The 22,510-nt window shown below is 49.3% G+C and overlaps 1 protein-coding gene across 1 annotated transcript in view; it reads right to left on the reverse strand.

The window, feature by feature from the left end:
* Nucleotides 1-200: 200 nt before the first annotated feature.
* Nucleotides 201-22,510, reverse strand: part of SCARA5 (scavenger receptor class A member 5) — a 137,482-nt gene continuing 115,172 nt past the window's right edge. Inside the window, exons 8-9 of the mRNA XM_073335533.1 lie at nucleotides 9,925-10,119; nucleotides 201-926 (exon numbers count right to left, since the gene is read on the reverse strand). Coding sequence (XP_073191634.1) covers nucleotides 790-926; nucleotides 9,925-10,119 — 332 coding nt within the window. The 3' untranslated portion in view covers nucleotides 201-789. The remainder of the gene's footprint in view (nucleotides 927-9,924; nucleotides 10,120-22,510) is intronic.

The following is a 22,510-nucleotide window of genomic DNA, read 5'->3' on the forward strand; positions in this document are numbered from 1 at the left end:
AAAAAAGAGAGCAAGGTCAGATATTACTGGGCTGAAATAAACTGATGCACCCTCTGCACCCATCAGGTGTAACGAGTAAGGAATCTCTCTCAGCAACGGCTTCGCTTGCGTAGACTTTTGTGACTGGCGCCTGGCGACTCCCCGCGGGCCCCAGTCATCTGCCTTCTGCTTTCCACGGGGTGCAATGTGGGGAACTCGAGAAGAATAAAAAAAGACATTTATTTCTCAAATAAAATGTTTGAGGACGCATAGACTGGGGCTGGTTCGCTGGCTTGCTAAAGCTAAACAGTAGACTACGTCTGTCTCCGGCCAGCCTAAGTGCAATCGCTCCTCGTCGTATATACCTTGGAGTCTGCACTGGTCTCACAGTCCAGTCCTACTAGCCCGCGGCAAGATGATGCATCTCAGCTGCTATTAAAATACCCATGTATATTACAGGGCTGGAGAAAGGAGAAGGGGTGGCTAGGGATAATGGGTCTGCAGCCTTAACTTTGGTCTAGAAGCGAGAGCAAGAGACAGACAAGGCAAGGAGGGGGAAGGCTACAGGAATTGCTAATATTACCCATGAGAGTGGGGCACACGGGAGAGGAGTCACAGCAGATCAGAAGACAACAGACTCTGCAGTGAGCCCGGAGGCAAAAGGCAGATGCTCAGTCACCCTGGAGCAGGTGGCTGGGCTAAGGATATACGGGGTGGTTGCTGCAGCATTTCTCAGTGTGTCCCTCTCTCTCGGCACAGCCCCCTCCCAGTGGGATAATCTGGCTTCTCGCTGGCGGCTTGTCCTTGAGGTCACTGGGTGAGGCACTTCAATCCAGCGTCCTCGGCGTGGCCGCAGTTGCTCTTCCCCCAGCTGGAGAAGCTGCACTGAAACAGACTGTCCTCTGTGCCTTTGCAGGCAACGTCGTCCATCCAGATCCGACCGATACCTGAGGAAACATTGGGACAGCAACATTAGCTGCAATGCCAGGCTGCCTCCAGTAACAGCCTGGTCTTATTCCGGGATAATGCTTAAACCTCCAAACCCAGCAGCTTGCCTGCAGCAGCATCACAAAGCACTGGCCTGCAAAGATCGTGTCACCCACCACTGATAGGCAGCCACCTCTGAGAGATCACCGCAGAGGGGAGAATTGGCAGGTTTGCTTCTTTCTGATGTACTAAGAGAGCCTGGATTGCCTTTTCAAAAGCTTTTTCCTGCTTCCTCTTTAAATTAAGAAGAACAGGAATGTCCAGAATGTGTGTGTTGGAGGGCTAGCTGACAGCCACAGGGATGGTCTAGATAATACTTAGCCCTGTGTTGAGTGCAGGGGACTGGACTAGATGACCTCTCGTGGTCCCTTCCAGTCCTATGATTCTATGTGCAATTGGAGCTAGCTAGGCCTTTAGTTAAAAGGGTAGGGCTGCTGTGTCTTTAACAAAGAGAGCTTTTCTCCATAGTGTTTGAGCTACATATGTGTTAAACAAAATCAAGCAAAAAGCAAAGAGTTGTTAATGGTCTGAATAAAAATCACTTCCCTTCTGAATTAATCAGCTTTCACTTCCACACTAGCCTCCCAGATCTCTAGTTATCCACAGAGTCTGTCAGGGTTTGAATTTGTAATGTAAAGAACAGGTAGGGAGACCCCCTTTAATGCTATTAACCAAGATGGTCAGGGATGCAACCCCATGCTCTGGATGTCCCTAAGCCTCTGACTGCCAGAACTGGGACTGGACAACAGGAGATGGATCACTCAATAAATTGCTCTGTTGTGTTCATTCCCTCTGAAGTACCTGGAACTGGCCACTGTTGGAAGACAGGACACTGGGCTAGATGGACCTTTGATCTGACCCAGTCTGGCTCTTTTTATGTTCTTATTTTATTTTGAAGGGCAAAAGTGAAACCTTTCTGGCCTTCATCATCCATCCTAAAGAAGCAAAAAAAAAAAAAAAAAAAAAAGACCACGTCTTCCTCCTTTCCATTTCATAGGTTGACAGGAACATAGGCTTTGCCAGATTGGATCAGACCGGGGTCCGTCTAGTTCAATGTCCTGTCTCTGACAGTGATGGCACCAGAAGCTTCTGAAAAAAGAGCAAGAAATCCAGCAGAAGGCAAATGTGGAATAACCTTTCCCCTGTGAAGATCTCATCCTGATCCCTAATAGAGATTGGCATAAACTCTGAAGCATGAGGTTTTATATCCCTTCCAAAATTTTGCTAGCATTAACTAGGATAGCTCGGAATAGTCTTGTAACCTATTAAATGTCCAGTTTCTGTTTGTGTCTTGCTCAACATTCAACTCTGGGCCTCAACAACAAATCCAGTGGCAGTGAGTTCCACAGTCCAATTACGAGCTGTGTGAAACTCTAAGATGCAAACCATACTGGAACTGTGCTTAAACTCAAATTTCTCTAACTCTGAGAGTAAACCTACTGATGAGGCCAAGACACAAAGCTCTGCTATAAGGGACTCAGATCCAGGGTTTTTATGTTGACCAGGATTGAACAGATGACCTGACTATGATCTGATTCCCCACAGAATTCAGAGGTGTTCAGATCTGGCAGTGTGCCTCTGGCCCATCTCTCATTAAAACCAGAAGGATGAATTCCTCAGAGCCCCAGCATCTTTGGGAACAGAGAGAGTCCCAGAGAGGCTAGACTCTCCCTTGTCAGGGTTAAACACTCCTGCCTTGGTTGGTAACGAGATTATAAGAATGGCCATACTAGGTCAGACCAAAGGTCCATCTAGTCCAGAATCTTGTCTTCCAATTGTGGCCCAATGCCAGTTGCCCCAGAGGGAATGAACAGAACAGGAAATCATCAAATGATCCATCCCCTGTTGCCGATTCTGAGCTTCTGGAAAACAGAGGCTAGAGACACCATCCCTGCCCATCCCGGCTAATAGCCATTGATGGCCCTATGCTCCATGAACTTATCTAGTTCTTTTTGGAACCCTGTTATCGTCTTGGCCTTCACAACATCCTCTGGCAAATAGTTCCTTGGGTTGACTGTGCATTGTGTGAAAAAATACTTCCTTTTGTTTGTTTTAAACCTGCTGCCTGCTAATTTCATTTGGTGGCCCCTAGTTCTTGTGTTATGAGAAGTAGTAAACAACACTTCCTTATTCACTTTCTCCACACCAGTCACGATTTTATAGACCTCCATCATATCACCCCTTAGTCGTCTCTTTTCCAATCTGAAAAGTCCCAGTCTTATTAATCTCTCCTCAGACGGAAGCTGTACCATACCCCTAATAATTTTTGTTGCCCTTTTCTGAACCTTTTCCAATTCCAATATCTCTTTTTTTGAGATGGGGAGACCACATCTGCACACAGTATTCAAGATGTGGGTGTAACATGGATTTATACAGAGGCAATACGATATTTTCTGTTGTCTTATCTGTCACTTTTTTAATGATGCCTAACATTCTGTTGGCTTTTTTGACTGCCGCTGCACATTGAGTGGATGTTTTCAGAGAACTGTCCACAATGAGTCCAAGATCTCTTTCTTGAGTGGAATGGAACGGTGGGATGCGGGGTCCCACGCCCAAATGTTCCTTTGAGCTTGTATGTGTCAGGGCCTCTTGGCCCCCCATCCCTGGGAACAGGGCTGGACGGTATCAGAGGCAGCCTGGCGATGAGCCACATGCCGTGCTGCGGGATCTGATTACAGAGCAGAGAGATCAAAACCACACGGGCGCCCAGCCTGGTTAAGTGCAAGAGAGCGAGTGTCACTTGCACTCATTTGCTTCTCTGTGACAGGCCTCCGATGCCCACATCCCGACGAACGCTGGGGACGTTCAGACATGGGCCTCGACTTTGCTGCTGGGACCCAGCTCGTCAAATTACGAGACTAATAGGTGCCAGCAGGTGCAGTGGGCATAGCCTCGGGAGCGTGAAATAAGTGACCGGCAAATAGGTAGGGGAATAAATAGACCATTCTTCCCTGCGCACATGTACCATGCTGGCCTGGCACATGTGTGCCTGTCTCCGTCTGGTGGCTGGACCGAGTGACTACACCAGCCTGACCCTGCTAGAGGCATTAGCTTCGGTCTCTTGGCACCGAAGAATAGACATTTCCTGACACGAAGCCCCCCGGAGACGACCACACATGCTGGCAAGAAGGAAAAGCCCCTGTGGCCCTTGCTGGCTGCCCAGCGTGGAGCACCAGACACCGAGCTCAGGCCAAGCTCTTTGTCCGGCGCGGGGCAGGAGAGTCTGTTCACGCTGTAGTCACCCAGCAGGAGTCCTCTCAGAGAGGAGACTGCTGGGCTTTAGTTAGGGCGTTTGGAAAAACTTAAGTGTCATCTCTCTCTCGGCCCAGCCTTCAGCTCGGAGGAACCGGCTCGCACGGGGCTCTAACCTGCCTGGCAAGGCCTCCGTGTTTGTCATTCTGTTTGCGATGCCCCTTGGCCCCCGCAAGAGAGACTGAGAAGGAGCCATCTCGCCCTGAGCCCCAGCTTCTCCGAGAGCTGGAGGGGCGGGAGTCCCACGTGCAGATGGCACAGCCTCGAGAGCTGGCACGTCCGACCAGCACGTGAGCCTGGGCCACGGGGGCGCTGGCTGCAGGGGAGGGGTGGTGAGGCCATGGCCACGGAGACGGTGGACGGTCTGGTCTTCCAGGGAATGTCTTCACAGCAAGCGGGAGCGAGCCTCCAAACCTGGCGCAACAGACCCAGGCCCGTGCTACTGTGCTAAGAATGGCTGCAGAGACTGTGCGTTGAAGTTGCCATTTGGGTGGGAGCTCGGGCTGTGAGGTCTAGGAAGGGGGCGGGCTTCAGAGCCCATGACACATCCCGAACCACGACGTCTGGAGTCCCCAGCAGTCTAAAAAGGCTCTTCCTTGGCAGACAGTGCCGGGGACCTGGGGTTGGGACCGTCTCCTGTCCACCCCGGATCAAACTGAATTGATTTGATAATGTCAAAACATTTCGCTGCTGTCAGGAAAAACAGGTTCATTTGGACGTGGTCATTTTGTCTTACTTTTTTTACTTTTATATGAGAGTATCATATGAACTTCAGCGGCTATGGTGTGTGTTACGTTGGATATGATCGTATACTGTTTCAGAGTTCTCACAATGCAACGGTTTGATGTTTCTGAAACTGACAGTCCACTCTGTGAAGAATTCGGACATTTCGATTTTTCGTCACAACTCAAAAGAAAAACAAATTTCAAAATGTCCGGCTTTCCTGGGGGACTGAAAGTCCATTGCCCGTCCAGCTCTGCTAAAGAGTCAGACCCAGATCCGCCCCGATGGCACAGAGAGGCACAAAGCCCGGTGTGGCACATTGCTTCCTGGTAGGTACCTCCCCAGGGGACCAGCTCCATCTGCCAGGGATCCATGCTGTCTTTCCGCGTTGTGATTGGCTCTTGCTGTCTTTGTTCTTCTTGTAGATTTACCTCCCCCTGTTAAAGTGTGTTTCTGCTCAGAAAAGTGACTGTAAAAAAAAGAAAAAGAAACAGCGACCCTCTTCTTACTCAGCAGATCTGCTCCTCAGGAGCGTTCAGGGTCTGACCTGCTGACTCAAGCTGAGCAGACTTTACCAGCTAGTCATCCCATTGATTGCAAGGGGCAGTAAGGGCCCGATCCAAAGCCCATTGATAGGTTCCCAGACTTTGGATCAGGACCTAAGGGACTACTCTAAGTGAGTAAGGGTAGCAGAATCAGAGAATCATAGACTATCAGGGTTGGAAGGGACCTCAGGAGGTCACCTAGTCCAACCCCCTGCTCAAAGCAGGACCAATCCCCAACTAAATCAGGTCCTCAGTGCTAAGCTTGTACTCTGTTTTATTCCCATTTGCCCTGCAGAAGAGTGAGCCGCATTCTTTCCTGGCTCACGCGTCATCAAGCGACTTGTTAACTGAGTCCTAATTGAGGACTCTTTCCAGCTGGACAGACCCCAGCTTGACTCAAAGATCCCGGGGCCGCATTCGTAGGGCTGGCGGTGAACAGGTCTGTACTTGGAAATGGAGCAGGTTTGATCCGGGGAACATGGAGACGCGAGAAAGACGGGTCCCTTCGATGCCATATCCATATCGTCACTTTACAGAGGAGAAACACACATCAAGGAAGGTCAGTTCAGACACCTCAGCAGAGGGACGCTGCCTCTTTAAGTGGCAAGTATGGTCTCTGACAACGCAGGCTGTTCAAGCCAAACACGCTAAGACACGAAATGTTTGGACGGCCTCAGTGGGGTTTTTCCTAGAATTAGGGGCCATGATGCGACTGTTCTTTTATTAAAACGGATCAGGGAAAACTTCCGCCAATTTCTTTGCCATTGTTTTATTCTCCCCGCCAAGAGGGAAGGGCAGCTGATAAAACCCCTTCTAAGAAAGGAAATGGACGGCATTAATGGGAGAGATGAGTTAGTTTTGGCCACAAAGTCACCTCTGGGCTAAAACAACAGATGGCTAGCGAGCGAGCTGTCCTTCCGCTCTGCATGGGTTTCAGGGCTTTACGATCGTGTCAAGAGGAAAAATTCCCTATGTGCCACAATAAATCACCGTGAGTTTTGCCAGATGTTCGGGATTAGCTCCCCGCAGCTCGATTTGATAAATGACGATGGGCTGGGGTGCTTTGCTAGGGGGAAGCTGCAGGTGTGAGAGGGGTGGGGGCGAAAAGGATGGCAAAAGCAAGATGAATTGAGGTCCAATGGCCTGCATGCGTGCTTGGGGGGGTAGGAGCTCCTGGGCTCTCATCCTGTGACTTGTTCTGTCGCCTTGCCCAGGTCCCAGCTGTTTTGATTTCAATGGGAGTTAGATGTCAATATCTTTCTTATCTGTAAAATGGGGATACTACTATTTACCTCCTCCCCAGGGTGTTACAGGGGTTGGCAAAATCCTGCCATCTTCTACTGCCTTAGTGCATGGGATACTTTCTGTGTTCTCCCTACATTTGCCACACCCTCACAAATAAAGAGACATGGGTCTGAGGCTGGAGAGAGTTACTGAGGGAAGGAATCCAGAGACACTTTTCAGTTTCCTAAGTGGATAATTGTTTAGTGCTCCTTATTTTGGGCCTTTGGCACAGACTGTGCCTGCTTTTAGGCCTGGGTCGGTTGGGAGCAATGAGCGGGGGCCAGAGATACCCTTCGTGGGTCAAACCCTCAACTTCCAAAGTGGGTGGAAAGACTTCCACTGACTTCAGCAAGCCTTGGATCCAGCCCGTGGACCAGACCTCAGGCTGTGGAAAACAAACCCAGAACTCACAGTATTATTACAGCCGTAGCACCTACAGGCTCCAGCTAAGATCAAAGCCCCTTGTGCTAGCTGCTGCAACCCTCCCCCCCACTGCCCCCCCAAGCGAGGGACAGTCCTTGCCCTAAATGGTTTACAATCTAAACAGGTGTGGTAGAAAGTGACTCGCCCAAGGTCACACAACAGGTCAGAGGCAGGAAAGGAGGCTGTGTTTTGGGAGGGCCAGCCCAGTGCTCTACCCATTGGGTGACGCTGCCTCTCTGTGTGCTTTCCCCTCTGTTTCACTTCATTTGTTCCAATGGCGGCTGAAAGCGCCACAGACCAAGCACTCCCTGCAATCTAATTTCCCACTTCAGCTGGGGGGCTTAACAGCTAACCGGCTCTCGGATCTCACTCTGGCCTAAACACTGACACAGGAGACAGCCGCGTGGCTGGCTCCCTCCAAACCAGGGCTTTGCGTTTGCCAGCGGGCGAGCCCCAGCTGGTTACTGTTCCTGGTGGAAACCATTTCACGGCCTTTGTCTGTGGCAGGCCAGATGCACGCTCGGCTGGTCAAGAGATGGGGCACCAGCCAGGAAGCAACACGATCTGGAGTTGCACGCCTGTGTTCCTCTGTGTGTGTGTGTACTGGAGTTATGGGGCTGTGCATAAGGGGCAACTGTGTCTATACAGGGTTGTGTTTATTGGAACTGATGCTGTGTATAGTATGTGTGTATAGGCAGGTTGTGGAATCCCCGTGACCGGGCGGCTTTTAAGCAGAGGCATGACAAACACCTGCCGGGGGTGGTCTGGGTTCACTTGGTCCTGCTTCTGTCCTTTCCATTTCTGTGGTATTGGGAGCAGAATCTGTATGTGTGTGGCAGGGGTTGTGTGTAGATGGGATTGTGTTGGTGGGTATGGGAGTAACTGTGGGTATGGGCTGTGTGTATATTGGAGGTGTTTTTGTCGGGGTGCAGAAGGTGTCATGTTTGGAGTGGATGTGGGAGTACGGGGCATGTATGCCTAGCAGCATGAACATCAGCACTGCTTGCGGGAGAGGAAGAGTAGCCTACTGGTTAGGGCACCAGCTGGGGACTTAGGTTCAATCCCTGGTGTGACCATTTAGCCACTCCGTGCCTCAGTTTTCCCATCCATCCAATGTGGATAATAGCACTGCCCTGCCTCACAGGGGTAGACAGAGCTGATCGGCTGAAGGGCCCCTGCCCTGAGCTGTGGGAGAGTTGGATAAAACGGGATGTGGCTCAAAACCACCCCAGGCCTGAGTTTTGTGATTCACTGGCAAAGCGTTGCAAAATTAAACTGCCCTCTGGTTTTGCCCATCTCTGGAGCAGTGGTTTACGGATCCAGAAATGAGTATTTCAGTGTTTCCTTCTGACTATATTCTGCTTCTGCTCCAGATAAATGGGCAGGGTTTGTGGCTGGGCCTCTGCATATGGTAAAGGCTCTGAGAACATCCACATCCTATGAGCAGTAGGCTCTATGTGGTTAGGCCTGACCACTCTATGGCAGAAGGTGGTGATTTTCAGAGGTGTCTATGGGAGTTTGGTAGCTCACGTGCCTGACAGATATTCAATTGGTGGCAGGCGCATCCACCTCCTCTGGGATCCACTGAAAATCCCAGTGCAACTGTCCCTCCTGCAAAGGGTCCTAAGGAACCGCAGCATCACAACGGAGGACTTGCTCCACAGAGACCATCTGAACATCGACACATCAGTCCCGTAGGGGGCTGATCTCCAATCAAGAGCTCCCACAAGAAACCTGGTCAATTACACAACAGTCCAGCCAAGGCAGGCCACTGAGAGCTGGTGCCAGGCTAGCTAATATTTCCTCTCCAAAACCTACTGATTTATTAGGTGTGAAAACCCACTAAACAGGAGGGTACATGTGGCTCATTCCTGCTAACGATCTATGTTGTTTTATAGAGCTGAGCTGGAGGTTTCTAGGACAAAGGTTGGGAAGAAAGAAGGGGAAGCAGCAGCCAGTGTCGGCTTTCACCCAGCCTCCCCCGGCCCTTTCAGTGCTGGGAATGTCTCAGACACTCAATCCCCAGAGCACTTTTCCTAGGGCAGAGTTTTTCGACAGGCAGGGTTAGGGGGTATGCGTGAGAGAAAAGCAAGCGCCGGGGAAAGAGCTGGGCTGGAGAAGAGCCAGGGATCTGTTTTCACAGAAACCTTCAGGCAAACGTCAAAATATTTGCAGAACCCAAGGCCTGGGGTGAGGAAGGAGTGGGAGCCAACCCAAAACGACAACAGTTCAAACCACCAGAGCATCCCCTGTCCCTCTGGCACGGGACCCGCCGATGCTCGGCAGGGTTTATTTGGAAACAAGTTTGGTTTATTTTCTCCGTGGATTTCCTCCTGTGACTGGAAGCTCTTGGATGGCACATGGCCTCCCAGCTTGGGGATAGCAAAGCAAAGTAGCCTCAGGACTGAACGGCTCAGGAGATGGGGGCAGGGGGAGCCTTCAGGCTGCCACTGGGAATCTGGAGTGACTGAAAATTGGGCCGTTTCATGGCCTCTGCGTGGTGAGTGAAGGACAGTCCTGGACAGCTCATAGCTATCGCTGTCACTGGCAGCCTCGGTAGAGAAGCCAAGAGCTGCATGGACCGTGGAGATGAAACTCCCCTTGTGGTGGCGGCTGCCGGTCAGGGTGAGGCACGCTGGCAGGGCCTGGTAGCCATGTCCAGTGCTGCCCCTGGCCTCTAGCTGAGGGGAGGAGGCCCCCACGCTGGGCGGCGGACAGTTCGCCATCTTACCTTGCCCGAACTTGGCCATCCTGTACACCTCCTCGGCGCCTCGGAAACCCAGCATCCTGCAGGCCACGTCGCCATCCTTTTTGTCCCAGCTGTCGTCGCACACTGTCCCCCAGTGCCGGTCGTGGAACACCTCCACCCGCCCCTCGTGGGGGACGGAGCCGTTCACCAGCCGGATCTGCTCCTCCTCGACGGCGGCTGTCGGGAAGAGAGACACGCAGAGCAGATGGTGAGTGTCTCCTTTGGGGCCATCCCTCCCTACAGAGAGTGCCAGGAGCTCTTCCAAGCACCCCTCTCAACCTCCCCCCTGTTCTTACCCGCCCCAGACCAGAGCACCCCGGTCCTTCCAGCCCCCTGCAGCTTACAGCACTCGTAGTACCAAGTACACTGTCTGGCACAGCCTCCGCTGGGGGACCAAAGCCTGCTCCTATCAACTTGATCCTTCTCCCACTCAACTCAATGGCCTTGACCTCCGCGGTGCATCTGTCTGGCTCTATGTAATCAATCAAGAGTGGAATGCCGGTTCCACTGAAGTCAAAGGCAGAACTTCCAACCACTTTAATGAGGTCTTTTCCCTTTTCCTTTCCCCCCTTTCCCTGCCTCCACTCCCTCTCTCTGACTCCTTTCCTCTCCCACTCCCATTGGATATGACCTTCCTTCTCTTTCGGGAGGGGAGAAGCCTGGGGCCACTGCAGCTTATTTGGCCGGGGAAAGACTGAGGAACACACACAGCAGAGAAATCAGGCCAAAGAGGAGACAACCTTAAGCAAAGCCTCCTGCAGCGCTAAAATAAGTTGAAATAAACACTCCCCGAATCTCATTATCTGGGATTAGATATGAATTGGATCTGGATGACAGAAGAGAGGCTCTGGACGGTTGGATTCGCTCTATGACTGTCTCATCCACATTCGATTCTGAGGTTGCAATTAGTGGGTCCCGGAAAGAAGGAAAGGGAGGTTTTTTTGCTTTTAAATCACAGCTGGTTAGTTTTTTTCATTTGAAACCTTCCTTTTTTCAGCGTAAAGACAGCTTTGTCAAAATGGACATTTCTACTGGAAATTCTGACAGCTCTGGGGGGGGCGGGGTTTACTGAAAAAGGGATTTAAAAAAAAAAGTCATTTTTCCCGCCAAAACCATTTTCAGATTCCAATTTTTCAGTAAAGATCGGACCATTGTGCCCAACTGGCCTACTTCTTTTAGTGTTCTGGTCGCAAGAAACCCCTGATAAATTTGCAAAAATGTTCAAATTCCCAAAACTCCTTTTTTTTCAGTTTCCCAGTTTCCAGTGGAAAACCGGGGGAAAAATATAGAAAAAATGAGAAGAGAGCAGTGCGGAGTATTTAGCTGTTGTCAATTTTTTTCAAAGGAAACCAGTTCCAAGACCGCCCTAATGTGCATGGCTACACAACCCTCACTCACCCACTGTCTCCCTCATGTGGCCGGGCCCCACAGCGGGTGTTGAACCTGCCAATGGCTTTGCACTAACACAGCTGGCTCATTTAGCTCTGGTATTACAGACTCATGATTTTTGATCCAGAGATCCTCAGTGGAATCCCTAGTGCGTCCCGAGTGCCGGTGACCCATGCCAGGGTGTTGTGTTAAATGGCCACATTTCCACGAATGTAGACGTCATAGGCCAGAGGAGGAGGGGTTGGAGATGCTCAAATAAATTGGTTCGTCTCTAAGGTGCCACAAGTCCTCCTGTTCTTTTTGCGACTACAGACTAACACGGCTGCTGCTCTGAAACCTGTCATAGGGCAGTGAGACTCAAACCTCAGTGGTTCAGGAGACGAATTAGTGATCAGCATTCCCCAAAAGAGCTGCAGTTGTATTAATTCATTGTTTCATTTACTATAGTGCGATATAGTCATGTAGCAGGACAGGGAAATATTTAGGTTTTGCAGATATAGTATTCTCACAGCAAAATGACTAAGTATTATTATTTTATCAACTACAATTGGTCACTATCATAGTAAAAACATCCCGATTGGTTAATAACGTAGACTGGTTAATAATTCAGTCACACCGTGTTTTAATATCTTGTGCTGCAAAGAGCCACAGGAGACACATTAAAGAGCCACTTGCAGCTCCCGAGCCTCAGTCGGAGTATCACTGAGGTAGGCAGTGAAGGGTCTCCCAGCACCAAACAAGTGGCCCCCGCCGTAAGCGACCATTTGAAAGTAGCCCCAAAGGTTCCAACCCCAATTTGTTTGACACCTCGTTAAGATCCACCTGGACTAAGTCTCCACCTTTTTGCGGGTCCCTTGGGGTGTGGCTTAAGACATGTTTTCCTGTAAAGCACCATTGTGAGCAGGCAGAAGAGGGGAACCAGTCCAGGGATTGCTGCCTTTGCATTACGTCCAGGTCAGGTGGTGAATCTGAGAGCAGGCAGGAGAGATGCATAAGATTCGGCAGTGCTGGGTTGGCTGGGGCTTGTGCCAAATCTGGTGGTGGTTTTGCGCTCCTGGGTTTGTACGCTTTCCCATGTCACTTTGAGTTGACCCCACAAGAACCAAGAGAACGCATTTGACAGAGCCAGGGATGACCCATACCTGACAACAGTGGGGAGGGCGCAGGGGGAGGGCAGATGCTTCAGCAGATCTTACGGAGCATGCTCAGTCCATGGGAGCATGCTCAGTACAAGCCAAGCAGCAAATTTGGGTGGAGGCGGGGCACGTGACCCCCCGCGTATCCCCCCACATGTCACCTCTGGACAGAGCCATGTTCCACCTGGTTTTGCTCTAAAACCATGATCTCCCCCTGGTTTTGACATGAGACCATTGACTGACTCCAGGGTCCACTGGAAACTGGGCTCAAATTCACTCAAATTAAGAATCTCTGAGAACCTTTTGCTAGACCTGGGCTGAGTTTCAGGTATGTAACAATGCCTGGAAACAGGGAAGTTTCAATATGGCTTTTGATTCCTTTGCAAGCATCCCACCTTGCTGGAGATATAGAAGGACACAGTCTCCAATTTCTGACAGGCTCAGAGGGGTTGGGATCTGACCAGGAGCACCGGAAGCTCCCTAGAAGTGGAGCGGCCACTGATGTCTGAACCATGGACCTGCCCTCGCTTAGCCCCTTCCTCTGAGGCTCTGCCCCCGCTTGCTCCTCTCTGCCCCTTTCTCCCATCGCTCACCCTTAAGGCAGGTAAAAAGTGATAGGGCCATGGCCCCTGACCCCCCCCCCCGTTCCGGCACCCTTGGATCTGACCATTTAGAAATGCTCAAATTACACTAGTTGCTCTCTCTCAATATAAAGGGTACATAATAATGTTGTTGTGTGGCACAGATATTTCACTGGTCTGAGTGCGGGATGGCAACATTAACTGGACAGTTGGTCTGAATTCAACAAGATGAAATTCAGTTTAGATCAGCGCCTAAGTACTTCACCTAGGAAGGAAAAAATAACCAAATGCACAATCACAAAATGGGAAATAACTGGCTAGGTGGTAAAACTCCTGAAGGGGATCAGGGAATATAGTGGATCAGAAATTGAATATAAGTCAGTGTGATGCAGCTGAAAAAAACGAGGCTAATATACTGGGGTGTATGAACAGAAGTGGTGTATGTAAGACACGGGAGGTAATTATCCCACTCTACTCAGCACTGGGGAGGCCTCAGCTGGAGCACTGTGTCCAGTTCTGGGTGCCGGACTTCGGGAAAGAAGTGGACAAATTGGAGAGAGGCCAGAGGAGAGCAACAAAAATGAGCAAAGGTTTAGAAAACCTGACGTGTGAGGAGAGGTTAAAAAAATGCTGGGCTTGTTTAGTCTTGAGAAAAGGCGAGTCAGGGGGACCTGAGAACCCTAAGGAATTTAGCGCTAAGGAATTTGTGAAGGGCTGTTGTAAAGAAGATGGGGATCAGTTGTTCTCCACGGCCATGGAAGGTAGGGCAAGAAGGAATGGGCTTAATCTGCAGCCAGGGAGATTTAGATATTAGGGAAAATGCTCTAACTCGGAGGGGAGTTAAGTTCTGGACTAGCCTTCCAAGAGAGGTTGTGGAAACCCCGTCATTGGAGGTTTTTAAGAACAGGCAGGACAAACACCTGTCAGGGATGGTCTAGGTTTACTTGGTCCTGCCTCAGCACAGGGAGCTGGCCTCGATGACCTCTCGAGGTCCCTTTCAGCCCGACATTTCTCTGATTGCTCATGAGTGGAGAAGCCACAAGTGAATTATGCAAATCATCCCAAAGGTGTGCTTAAAAGAATGGTCTTTTGCAATTGGGTATGGGATTCTTCATCACTTCCTGCCCTAAATTGCTGTGCATAGCTAAACAGCTGCTGAGTTCCACCCCAGAGGTGGTGGCATTTAGGTACTGGGTGAAGTGACTCTTCTGTATCCAACACTTTGTTGTTATTGTGGTCACAGCTTAAAACTTCCAGGTAATCAGCTCAATCCAGTCCAAATTTGGTATCACATTCAACACTGATGTACCCTGCCAGCCAACAAATCCAAATTCCCAACTCCCTGATCCAAATGGGCTGACTCCTCTAAACTAGCAGCAGCTGGACTGTGCCAGAGAAACCCAAGATATGAACCTTCTGAACGCTCCCCTTTGGCCTAAACCTGCACGTCTCAGGCTGAGACTGGAAGCGACGTGTCACGAATGTACAGACTCCAAAGTCGTACGCCCATGTGACCCCTACCCACTAAGCTGTAACAGATTGCTAAACTGTATTATACAGCCCAGCCACGAGGAGGCGCTGTGTATGAATGACCTTACTTAAACTAACTTCAGCCGTACCAGGCAGAGCATTAAAGAATCTGATGATGAACACATCTGGTGTGTATAAGCAAGCTCTGTAGCCAATCCTTATCTGGGACAGGAGCATAACATGGAGTCAGGCATAAACTAAGAACAGAAGCAGAAGGAATACAGCAACACAGGCTGCACAATCTCATCAACATGTCGCTCTTCAATGCCCCAGAGAACTTCAGCTTTGACAGACCTTCCCAAGGGACAGACTGGAAACAAGATTTCGCAAGATTTCACATTGCAAACGAGCTCCACACAGAAACCGGAGAGACAAGGGTATCTTCTCTAATTTATGCTCTGCTCGCTTCCCCATAGCATATCTTTAAATTAGGGCTGTCAAGTGATTAAAAAAATTAATCGCGATTAATCGCACGGTTAAACAATAATAGAAAACCATTTATTTAAACATTTTTGGATGTTTTTTACATTTTCAACTACATGATTTCAGTTACAACACGGAATACAAAGTGTACAGTGCTCACTTTATATTCATTTTTTATTATAAATATTTGCACCGTAAAAAATAAAAAAAATAGTATTTTTCAATTTACTTAATACAAGTACTGCAGAGCAATCTCTTTATCATGAAAGTTGAACTTAAAATGTAGAATTATGTACAAAAAAACTGTATTCAAAAATAAAACAATATAAAACTTTAGAGCTTAAAAGTCCAATCAGTGCTACTTCTTGTTCAGCCAATCGCTCAGACAAAAAAGTTTGTTTACATTTTCAGAAGATGCTGCTACCTGCTTCTTGTTTACAATGTCACCTGAAAGTGAGAACAGGCGTTCGCATGGCACTATTGTAGCCGGCGTCAGAAGATATTTACACGCCAGATGCACTATAGATTCATATGCCCCTCCGTGCTTCAACCACCATTCCAGAGGACGTGCATCCATGCTGATGCCGGGTTCTGCTCGAGAATGATCCAAAGCAGTGCAGACCGACACATGTTCATTTTCATTATCTGAGTCAGATGCCACCAGCAGAAGGTTGATTTTCTTTTTTGGTGGTTTGGGTTCTGTAGTTTCTTCATCAGAGTGTTGCTCTTTTAAAACTTCTGAAAGCATGTTCCACACCTCGTCCCTCTAAGATTTTGGAAGGCACTTCAGATTCTTAAATTTTGAGTCGAGGGCTTTAGCTATCTTTAGAAATTTCACATTGGTATCTTCTTTGCATTTTGTCAAATTTGCAGTCAAAGTGTTCTTAAAATGAACAACGTGTGCTGGGTCATCATCCAAGACTGCTATAACATGAAATATATGGCAGAATGCGGGTAAAACAGAGCAGGAGACATACAATTCTCCCCTAAGGAGTTCAGTCACAAATTTAATTAATGCATTATTTTTTTAACAAGCGTCATCAGCACGGAAGCATGCTCTTCAGCATGTCATCAGCATGTCCTCTGGAATGATGGCTGAAGCATGAAGAGGCATATTAATCTTTAGCATATCTGGCATGTAAATATCTTGCAACACCAGCCTCAACAGTGCCATGCGAACGCCTGTGAGAACTTTACACTTTGCATTCTGGGTTGTGACTGAAATCAATATACTTGAAAATGTAGAAAAACACCCCAAAATATTGAATACATTTCAATTGGTATTCTATTGTTTAACAGTGCAATTAATTTTTTGAGTTAATCATGTGAGTTAACTGCGATTAATCGACAGCCCTACTTTAAATCCCTTTACTGAAGACAGTCACAAAGCGACCATGAAAGGTTTCTGGCTAGGTTTGGTGCATACTCAGAGAAATGGATTTATGGAAGAGTATGTTTTCACTCGAGAATCCAAGAACCAGGGAGGGAAATGTTGAATGTTTTATAAGAGCTCTGCATACATTGACTGAAAACTGATTTTGGGAATGCAAAACATGAAAATATCAGAGACAGGCTGGCTATTGGGTTAGCAGATAGAAACTTTTCACAGCAGCTATAAGTGAAGAGAGATTCAATCCTAGCCAGAGCTATGCAGACAGCAAAGCAGTCAGAATCAATTAGTCAAACAACAGCCAGGAGCAACTTGAAAAACTTGGAACTAGCTTAGAAGCTAGAAACAGATACTTGAGTGTTAAAAGTCCTTATTGTAAAACTCCTGAGGCAAGGAGAGAGAACTCCCAGGCTGAGAGGGACAAATTCCAGCTTATATGCCGAAGGAATGGGAAAAGTCATATTCCAATCAATGATGCATGTCCAGCCAGAGGCGCATGGTGTGATACATGCACGAAATATGGACATTCTGCAGCTGTTTGCTGCACCAAAGCAGTCAGGGAGTTGATCCTTTTACAGACACTCAAGACTAGAGCCATTGTTTCTGGGATCTATCACCTGTGATGACATAAAAGATCCTGCCTGGAGAGTGAAACTGAATAGTCATGGCAAGACTACTGACTTTAAAATTGATTCAGGAGCTGACACACAGTTACCTGAGAATAACTTATAATCACCTTCAACCCCTCCCAGAGCTGGAGTCACCTGACACAGCTCTGACTAGCCCTGCAGGGATTCTGAACTGCAAGGGCCAGGTCATCACAGAAACAACTTACAAAGACAAAAGCTTTGCATTCAGGGTTAAAGGACCCTGTGATCAAAGAACGCAGATCAACAGCCTGCTCAGCCACAGCATGGCAGCCAGGATGGGCCTAGTGAGAAAGGCAGAAGAACTCAATGGAGTATTTGATGATCTTGGACTTTTGAGAGGAGGTGGAGTACAAATCAACTTCAGAGACAATGCTGCACTGTACAGCGTACAAACACCCTTACCAGAGAGACCTTGAAAAAGAGGAGTTGCAGATTTATGTGAATTCAGAGGACATCATTACCTGGTTGTAGTGGACTATTTTTCCAGATATACAGAAATAATGTACTTGAACGATGTAATGTATCACAGTGTTACTGGGAAACTGAAGTGCACTTCTGCTCACTTCAGTATTCCAGGACAATTAGTGATGGACAATGGACCAGAAGTCACTGCAGCAGAATTTAAGTCATTCTGAATGAAATATGATTTTGATTACTAGCAGCCCACATTACCCACAAGCAAACAGAGAGACTGAGCTGTACAGACAGCCAAGAAAATCCTACAGCGGGAAGATCCATTCCCGTTCTTCTGAGTCACAGATCCACACCAATAGTGGCTACTGGATATAGTCCAGCACAATTCCTGATGGGAAGACAACTCAAAATTACTGTTCCAACTTTTGGAAAAGATTCTCTCTCCAAGTGGGCAGACATGAAAAGAGTTGCCAAATTGGATAAAAAGGCTACAAGAGCTAACGCACACTTTTACTACCTATGTCACTCAAAGAACTGCCAGGTCTAGAACTTGGTGACCGTGTTCATGCCAAACTGGTTGGAGAAAAAGGACGGACAATTCCAGCTGTCATAAAGAGAAAGAATTCAGCACCCGATCATGTGTAACTGAGACCAACAATGGAGAGTTCAGTAGAAACCCTCAACATCTACAGTTTGTTCCACAGAAAGAACAATCAACAGAGCAAACTCTTCCGATAGCAGATTCAGAACAAGAAGACGACTCAAAAATTCCAAATCAACCACGGCCAGTTGTTGTAACTAACGGACAGCCAGATGACCATGTTGTTACATGTTCGGGTTAGGCAATTAGCAAAACAGTATGATGCAGAGACACTTAACAGACCGACCCTTACTGGACTTCAAAGACAGCGTGATAGTGTAAATACCCTATTTCAGCTAACCTCAGCCATACCTGGCAGAGCATTAAAGGACCTTACGATGGACACATCTGGTGTGTATAAGCAAGCTCTGTGACCAGTCATTGCCTGTCAAGCTTGGTGAGGTCTGTGCTTCCTGTGAAATACAGTGGGCTCGAGACATCTTGAAACCATTCACATGTCTGCTCTGAGGACCCCTGGCGAGCCCGGGGCCCTGGGGAGTGCTGGCTGCTTATGGCCTTGTGTCCTATTGAGAAGAAACTCGTGGCCAGAAAAGAGGATCTTTTCCCTGGAGCCGTTGCATCACATCTGTGACTGTTACTAGGAGGCGACTGAGAACCAAATACCTAAGCAGGCTCGTGCTTTTAACCATCGGCACATTTTCACTACCGTGTAACCATTTTACTCCGGAGATGGCGCGGCTGTGTCTACATTAACGGCACGCCCGGAGGTATTTGGTATGTCCAGCAGCTGGATTCAGCCATAGACACTACAGGCCCCAAAACTCCGGGAGTCACATGATTTCATTGAAAAAGAAAGTTGAATGGAAAGCCAGTTTCTAACCGTCGCGGTTGCAAATGTGGCTTGTGCGTCACCAACACAGGGACGCCCGCCTGAGGCTACGTCTACACTCGGAGCTCGGTGGGGCATTCCCCTGCTCGGGTGCCTCTGCTGAGCTAGCGTGAGTATAAATCCCAGTGTAGCCGCGGGAGCACGGGCAGCAGCGGCAGGCCTCAGCCACGTCAATTACGTACCCACCGGTTGCCGGTGGGTTTGTGTGCGGCATGGCTCAGCTGGGCCTCCCCTTCTGGTACCCGTGCTACCACGGCTGCACTGCCGTTTATACGTGTACTAGATCGATGGGAGCTAGCCTGAGTATGCGAGCCGGGGAATCACTCCCCTCCCTCGTAGGGCAGACATAGCTCCAGTCTGCAGAGATCCCGAAGCAATGGCTCTGAGAGGAGGGGAACTGTCTCATGTGTCTCAGTGGGGTGCTGGCTCCTAAAAGCCAGCGTTCCAGGGCCCCTGCACCAACACCGGTCTGGCAGAAGAAGAGGGCTGCCTGCCTGACTCAACCCTCGACCAGAAACACTCCAGCTGCTGGGAGGAGCTGGGGACACCCCTGCTTCTCTAGGGGCTTAGGGCGGGGGGAGGAAAGAAGCTTTGCTGTTCCCAAAGAGGCCCCTGCCCGCCCAGGACTCCAGAGTGCCATGATCTGGCCTGAACTAGGGCATGTATTTCCCAGCGGAGCAGACCCGCTCCAGGGCTCTTAGTGCCCAGCCCATCCCCGCTGAGCTCAGCTTTGCAAACTGAGTTTTGCTTTGAATTCGCAAAGGCCCCATAAATGCACATCTCTGGACAAACCGTGATGGTCAGCAGGGGAGGGGAGCACCAGCCACGGCCGCTTCTCCCATTGGCCAGACAGAGGGGGAGTCTGGAGGCTCCAGACAAGGAGATCCAGGCTGTTCAGATGTGCCAACAGATGTCTTCCCACTTTGAGCCTGGCCACAGCTATGCCCCTTTGCTGCCCCCTGACGGTGCCCCTGACAGGACCTTCCCTGCAGTGCCGAGGAGAGATCTCGTACCACTCAATGAGACGCCAGTCAGGTGTCTCTCCGGTGGCCAGCTCCTCTCTCCCGTGTGGGGGGTTTATTATGGCTCCGTGCCATGTGCAGGGGATGGGGCTTGGCTGGGGATAAGCCTCCTCAAAGCTTGCTCTGTGCTAAAGGCAGAGTGCTCACTGTGCCCTCCCCAGGGCAGACCAGGGCTGAAGCGGGACAGGCTCTTGGGAAGGGGACATTTCCATTAAGCCTTAGGGCGAGGGCGGGTAACAGAGCTACAGTGAGACAGACGGGAGCATCTGAGAACCCTCTTCCGCTCTGTCTGTGGGCGAGATCCAGGACATCATTCATAGGGTTAAGAAAACCAAACCCAAGACACCAACGCCAGCGAGTCCGTTCTGACAAGCTGCCCTGCAACAACAAACCCGCGTGCCCAGCCCAGCCCAGCCCAAATGAGCAACCCGACAATAACAAACTGGCCTCGGCTCACAAGAGCCCTGGCTCACGAGGGATGGAACACACCATCCAGTGCCTCACCTGCAAGGCCATCTGACACCAGGGTCAGCAGTGTGCGTGGAGCTGTACAAACACCTAGCAAAGCCGGGCGCCTGCACTGAAGAGCTTACGATCTAAAAAGCTCAAAGTCTAAACCCAGACGTGTAGATACCCCATCTCTGCCTCCCTGCTGCAAAGCATCATTATATCATCAGTGCACCTCTACAGGGGCAGGGCAAGGGCAGGAAGAGTCAAGTGGCTAAGGACATCCTTCCTGCAGTAGGTAGCTGGCCTTGGGGCTCTGGACTAGGACATAGGAGCTGTAGGTTCAATTCCTACCTTGGCCAGTCACTTTGTTTCTCTGGACCTTCATTCCCCATCTGTAAAATGAAGCTCAAAATCCTTCCTTTATCTTTCTCAGCTGCTTAGATGGTGAGCTCCTCAGGGCAGGAGCTGCCCCTCGCTATGGGTCTGTCTGCACTGCAGCTCAGGAGCACATACCTGTGCTAGCTTGAATCTAACGAGTGGGACTGAAAGAGAACCATAGAAATGTTGGTCTTGAAGGAGCCTCAAGGAGTCATCAAGTCAGGACCCTGTGCTGAGTCAGGACCAAGTAAACCTAGACCAACCCTGTTCTTAAAACCCTCCAGTGACAACCTCCCTTGGAAGCCTGTTCCAGAGCTTAACTCCCCTGAGAGTTAGAAAGTGTTTCCCAATATTGAACCTAACTCTCCCTTCCTGCTGACTAAGACATTTATTTCTTGTCCTACCTTCAGTGGATGTGCAGAACAATCAATCTCTGTCCTCTTTGTGACAGATTTGATCTAATTTGAAGACTACCAGGTCCTCCTCCTTTAGTCTTCTTTTCTCAAGACTTAACATAGCAGTGAAGATGCAGCAACACGGGCTTGGTGTGGGCTGTACACACACTCCCGGGCCGCTGGGGGTGTACTTGCAGGGCCAGTCTGCGCTGGGTTTATTTTTAGTCACGCACGCTTGATTGAAGCTAGTATGGGTATAGAAGCCCATACTGCAATTGCCAAGAAGGCCAATGGCATTTTGGGATGTAGGGGCATTGCCAGCAGATCGAAGGACATGATAATTCCCCTCTATTTGACATTGGTGAGGCCTCATCTGGAGTATTGTGTCCAGTTTTGGGCCCCACACTACAAGAAGGATGTGGAAAAACTGGAAATAGTCCAGCGGAGGGCAACAAAAATGACTAGGGGACTGGAGCACATGACTTATGAGGAGAGGCTGAGGGAACTGGGCTTATTTCATCTGCAGAAGAGAAGAGTGAGGGGGGATTTGATAGCAGCCTTCAACTACCTGAAGGGGGGTTCCAAAGAGGATGGAGCTCGGCTGGTCTCAGGGGTGGCAGATGACAGAACGAGGAGTAATGGTCTCAAGTTGCAGTGGGGGAGGTTTAGGTTGGATATTAGGAAAAACTTTTTCACTAGGAGGGTGGTGAAGCACTGGAATGGGTTCCCTAAGGAGGTGGTGGAATCTCCTTCCTTAGAGGTTTTTAAGGTCAAGCTTGACAAAGCCCTGGCTGGGATAATTTAGTTGGGGTCAGTCCTGCTTTGAGCAGGGGCTTGGACTAGATGACCTCCTGAGGTCCCTTCCAACCCTGATATTCTATGATTCTACTGCCTGCAAAATGGTCTGGCCTTGTGTCTTTTGGAACAACTTCCCAGCGCATGGGGGATTATTTGTTCCTTCTGCACCATACCCAATAAACCCCTGAGATTTCCATTCCTTTCGCATGTTTGTTTTTACTGCGTCAATTGCTTCCAACCCCCGCTCCCCTCCCATCCCAGAAAGAAAAACAAGAAAGGAAACGCGAAATAAACCCGAGTGGCTAAGAAAACAAGGGCCTGATTCTCTACAGCTGCACCAAGATATCATCGCCTTCTGGATAATTGGGACCATCTGCTTGGTAAGGAAGTGGAACAGAATTGATGCCCTGGAACAGAAGAGTTCACTCCCACTAGAGGAAGACTTTCTGCTGCAGAATGTCTCAAAGCCACCGTCGTTATCGTACGCAGGTCGGAGTTTGCTCTTTGATATGGAGGCTGCAG

The sequence above is a fragment of the Lepidochelys kempii genome, chromosome 3, assembly GCF_965140265.1.
Source record: "Lepidochelys kempii isolate rLepKem1 chromosome 3, rLepKem1.hap2, whole genome shotgun sequence".
NCBI lineage: Eukaryota > Metazoa > Chordata > Testudines > Cheloniidae > Lepidochelys > Lepidochelys kempii.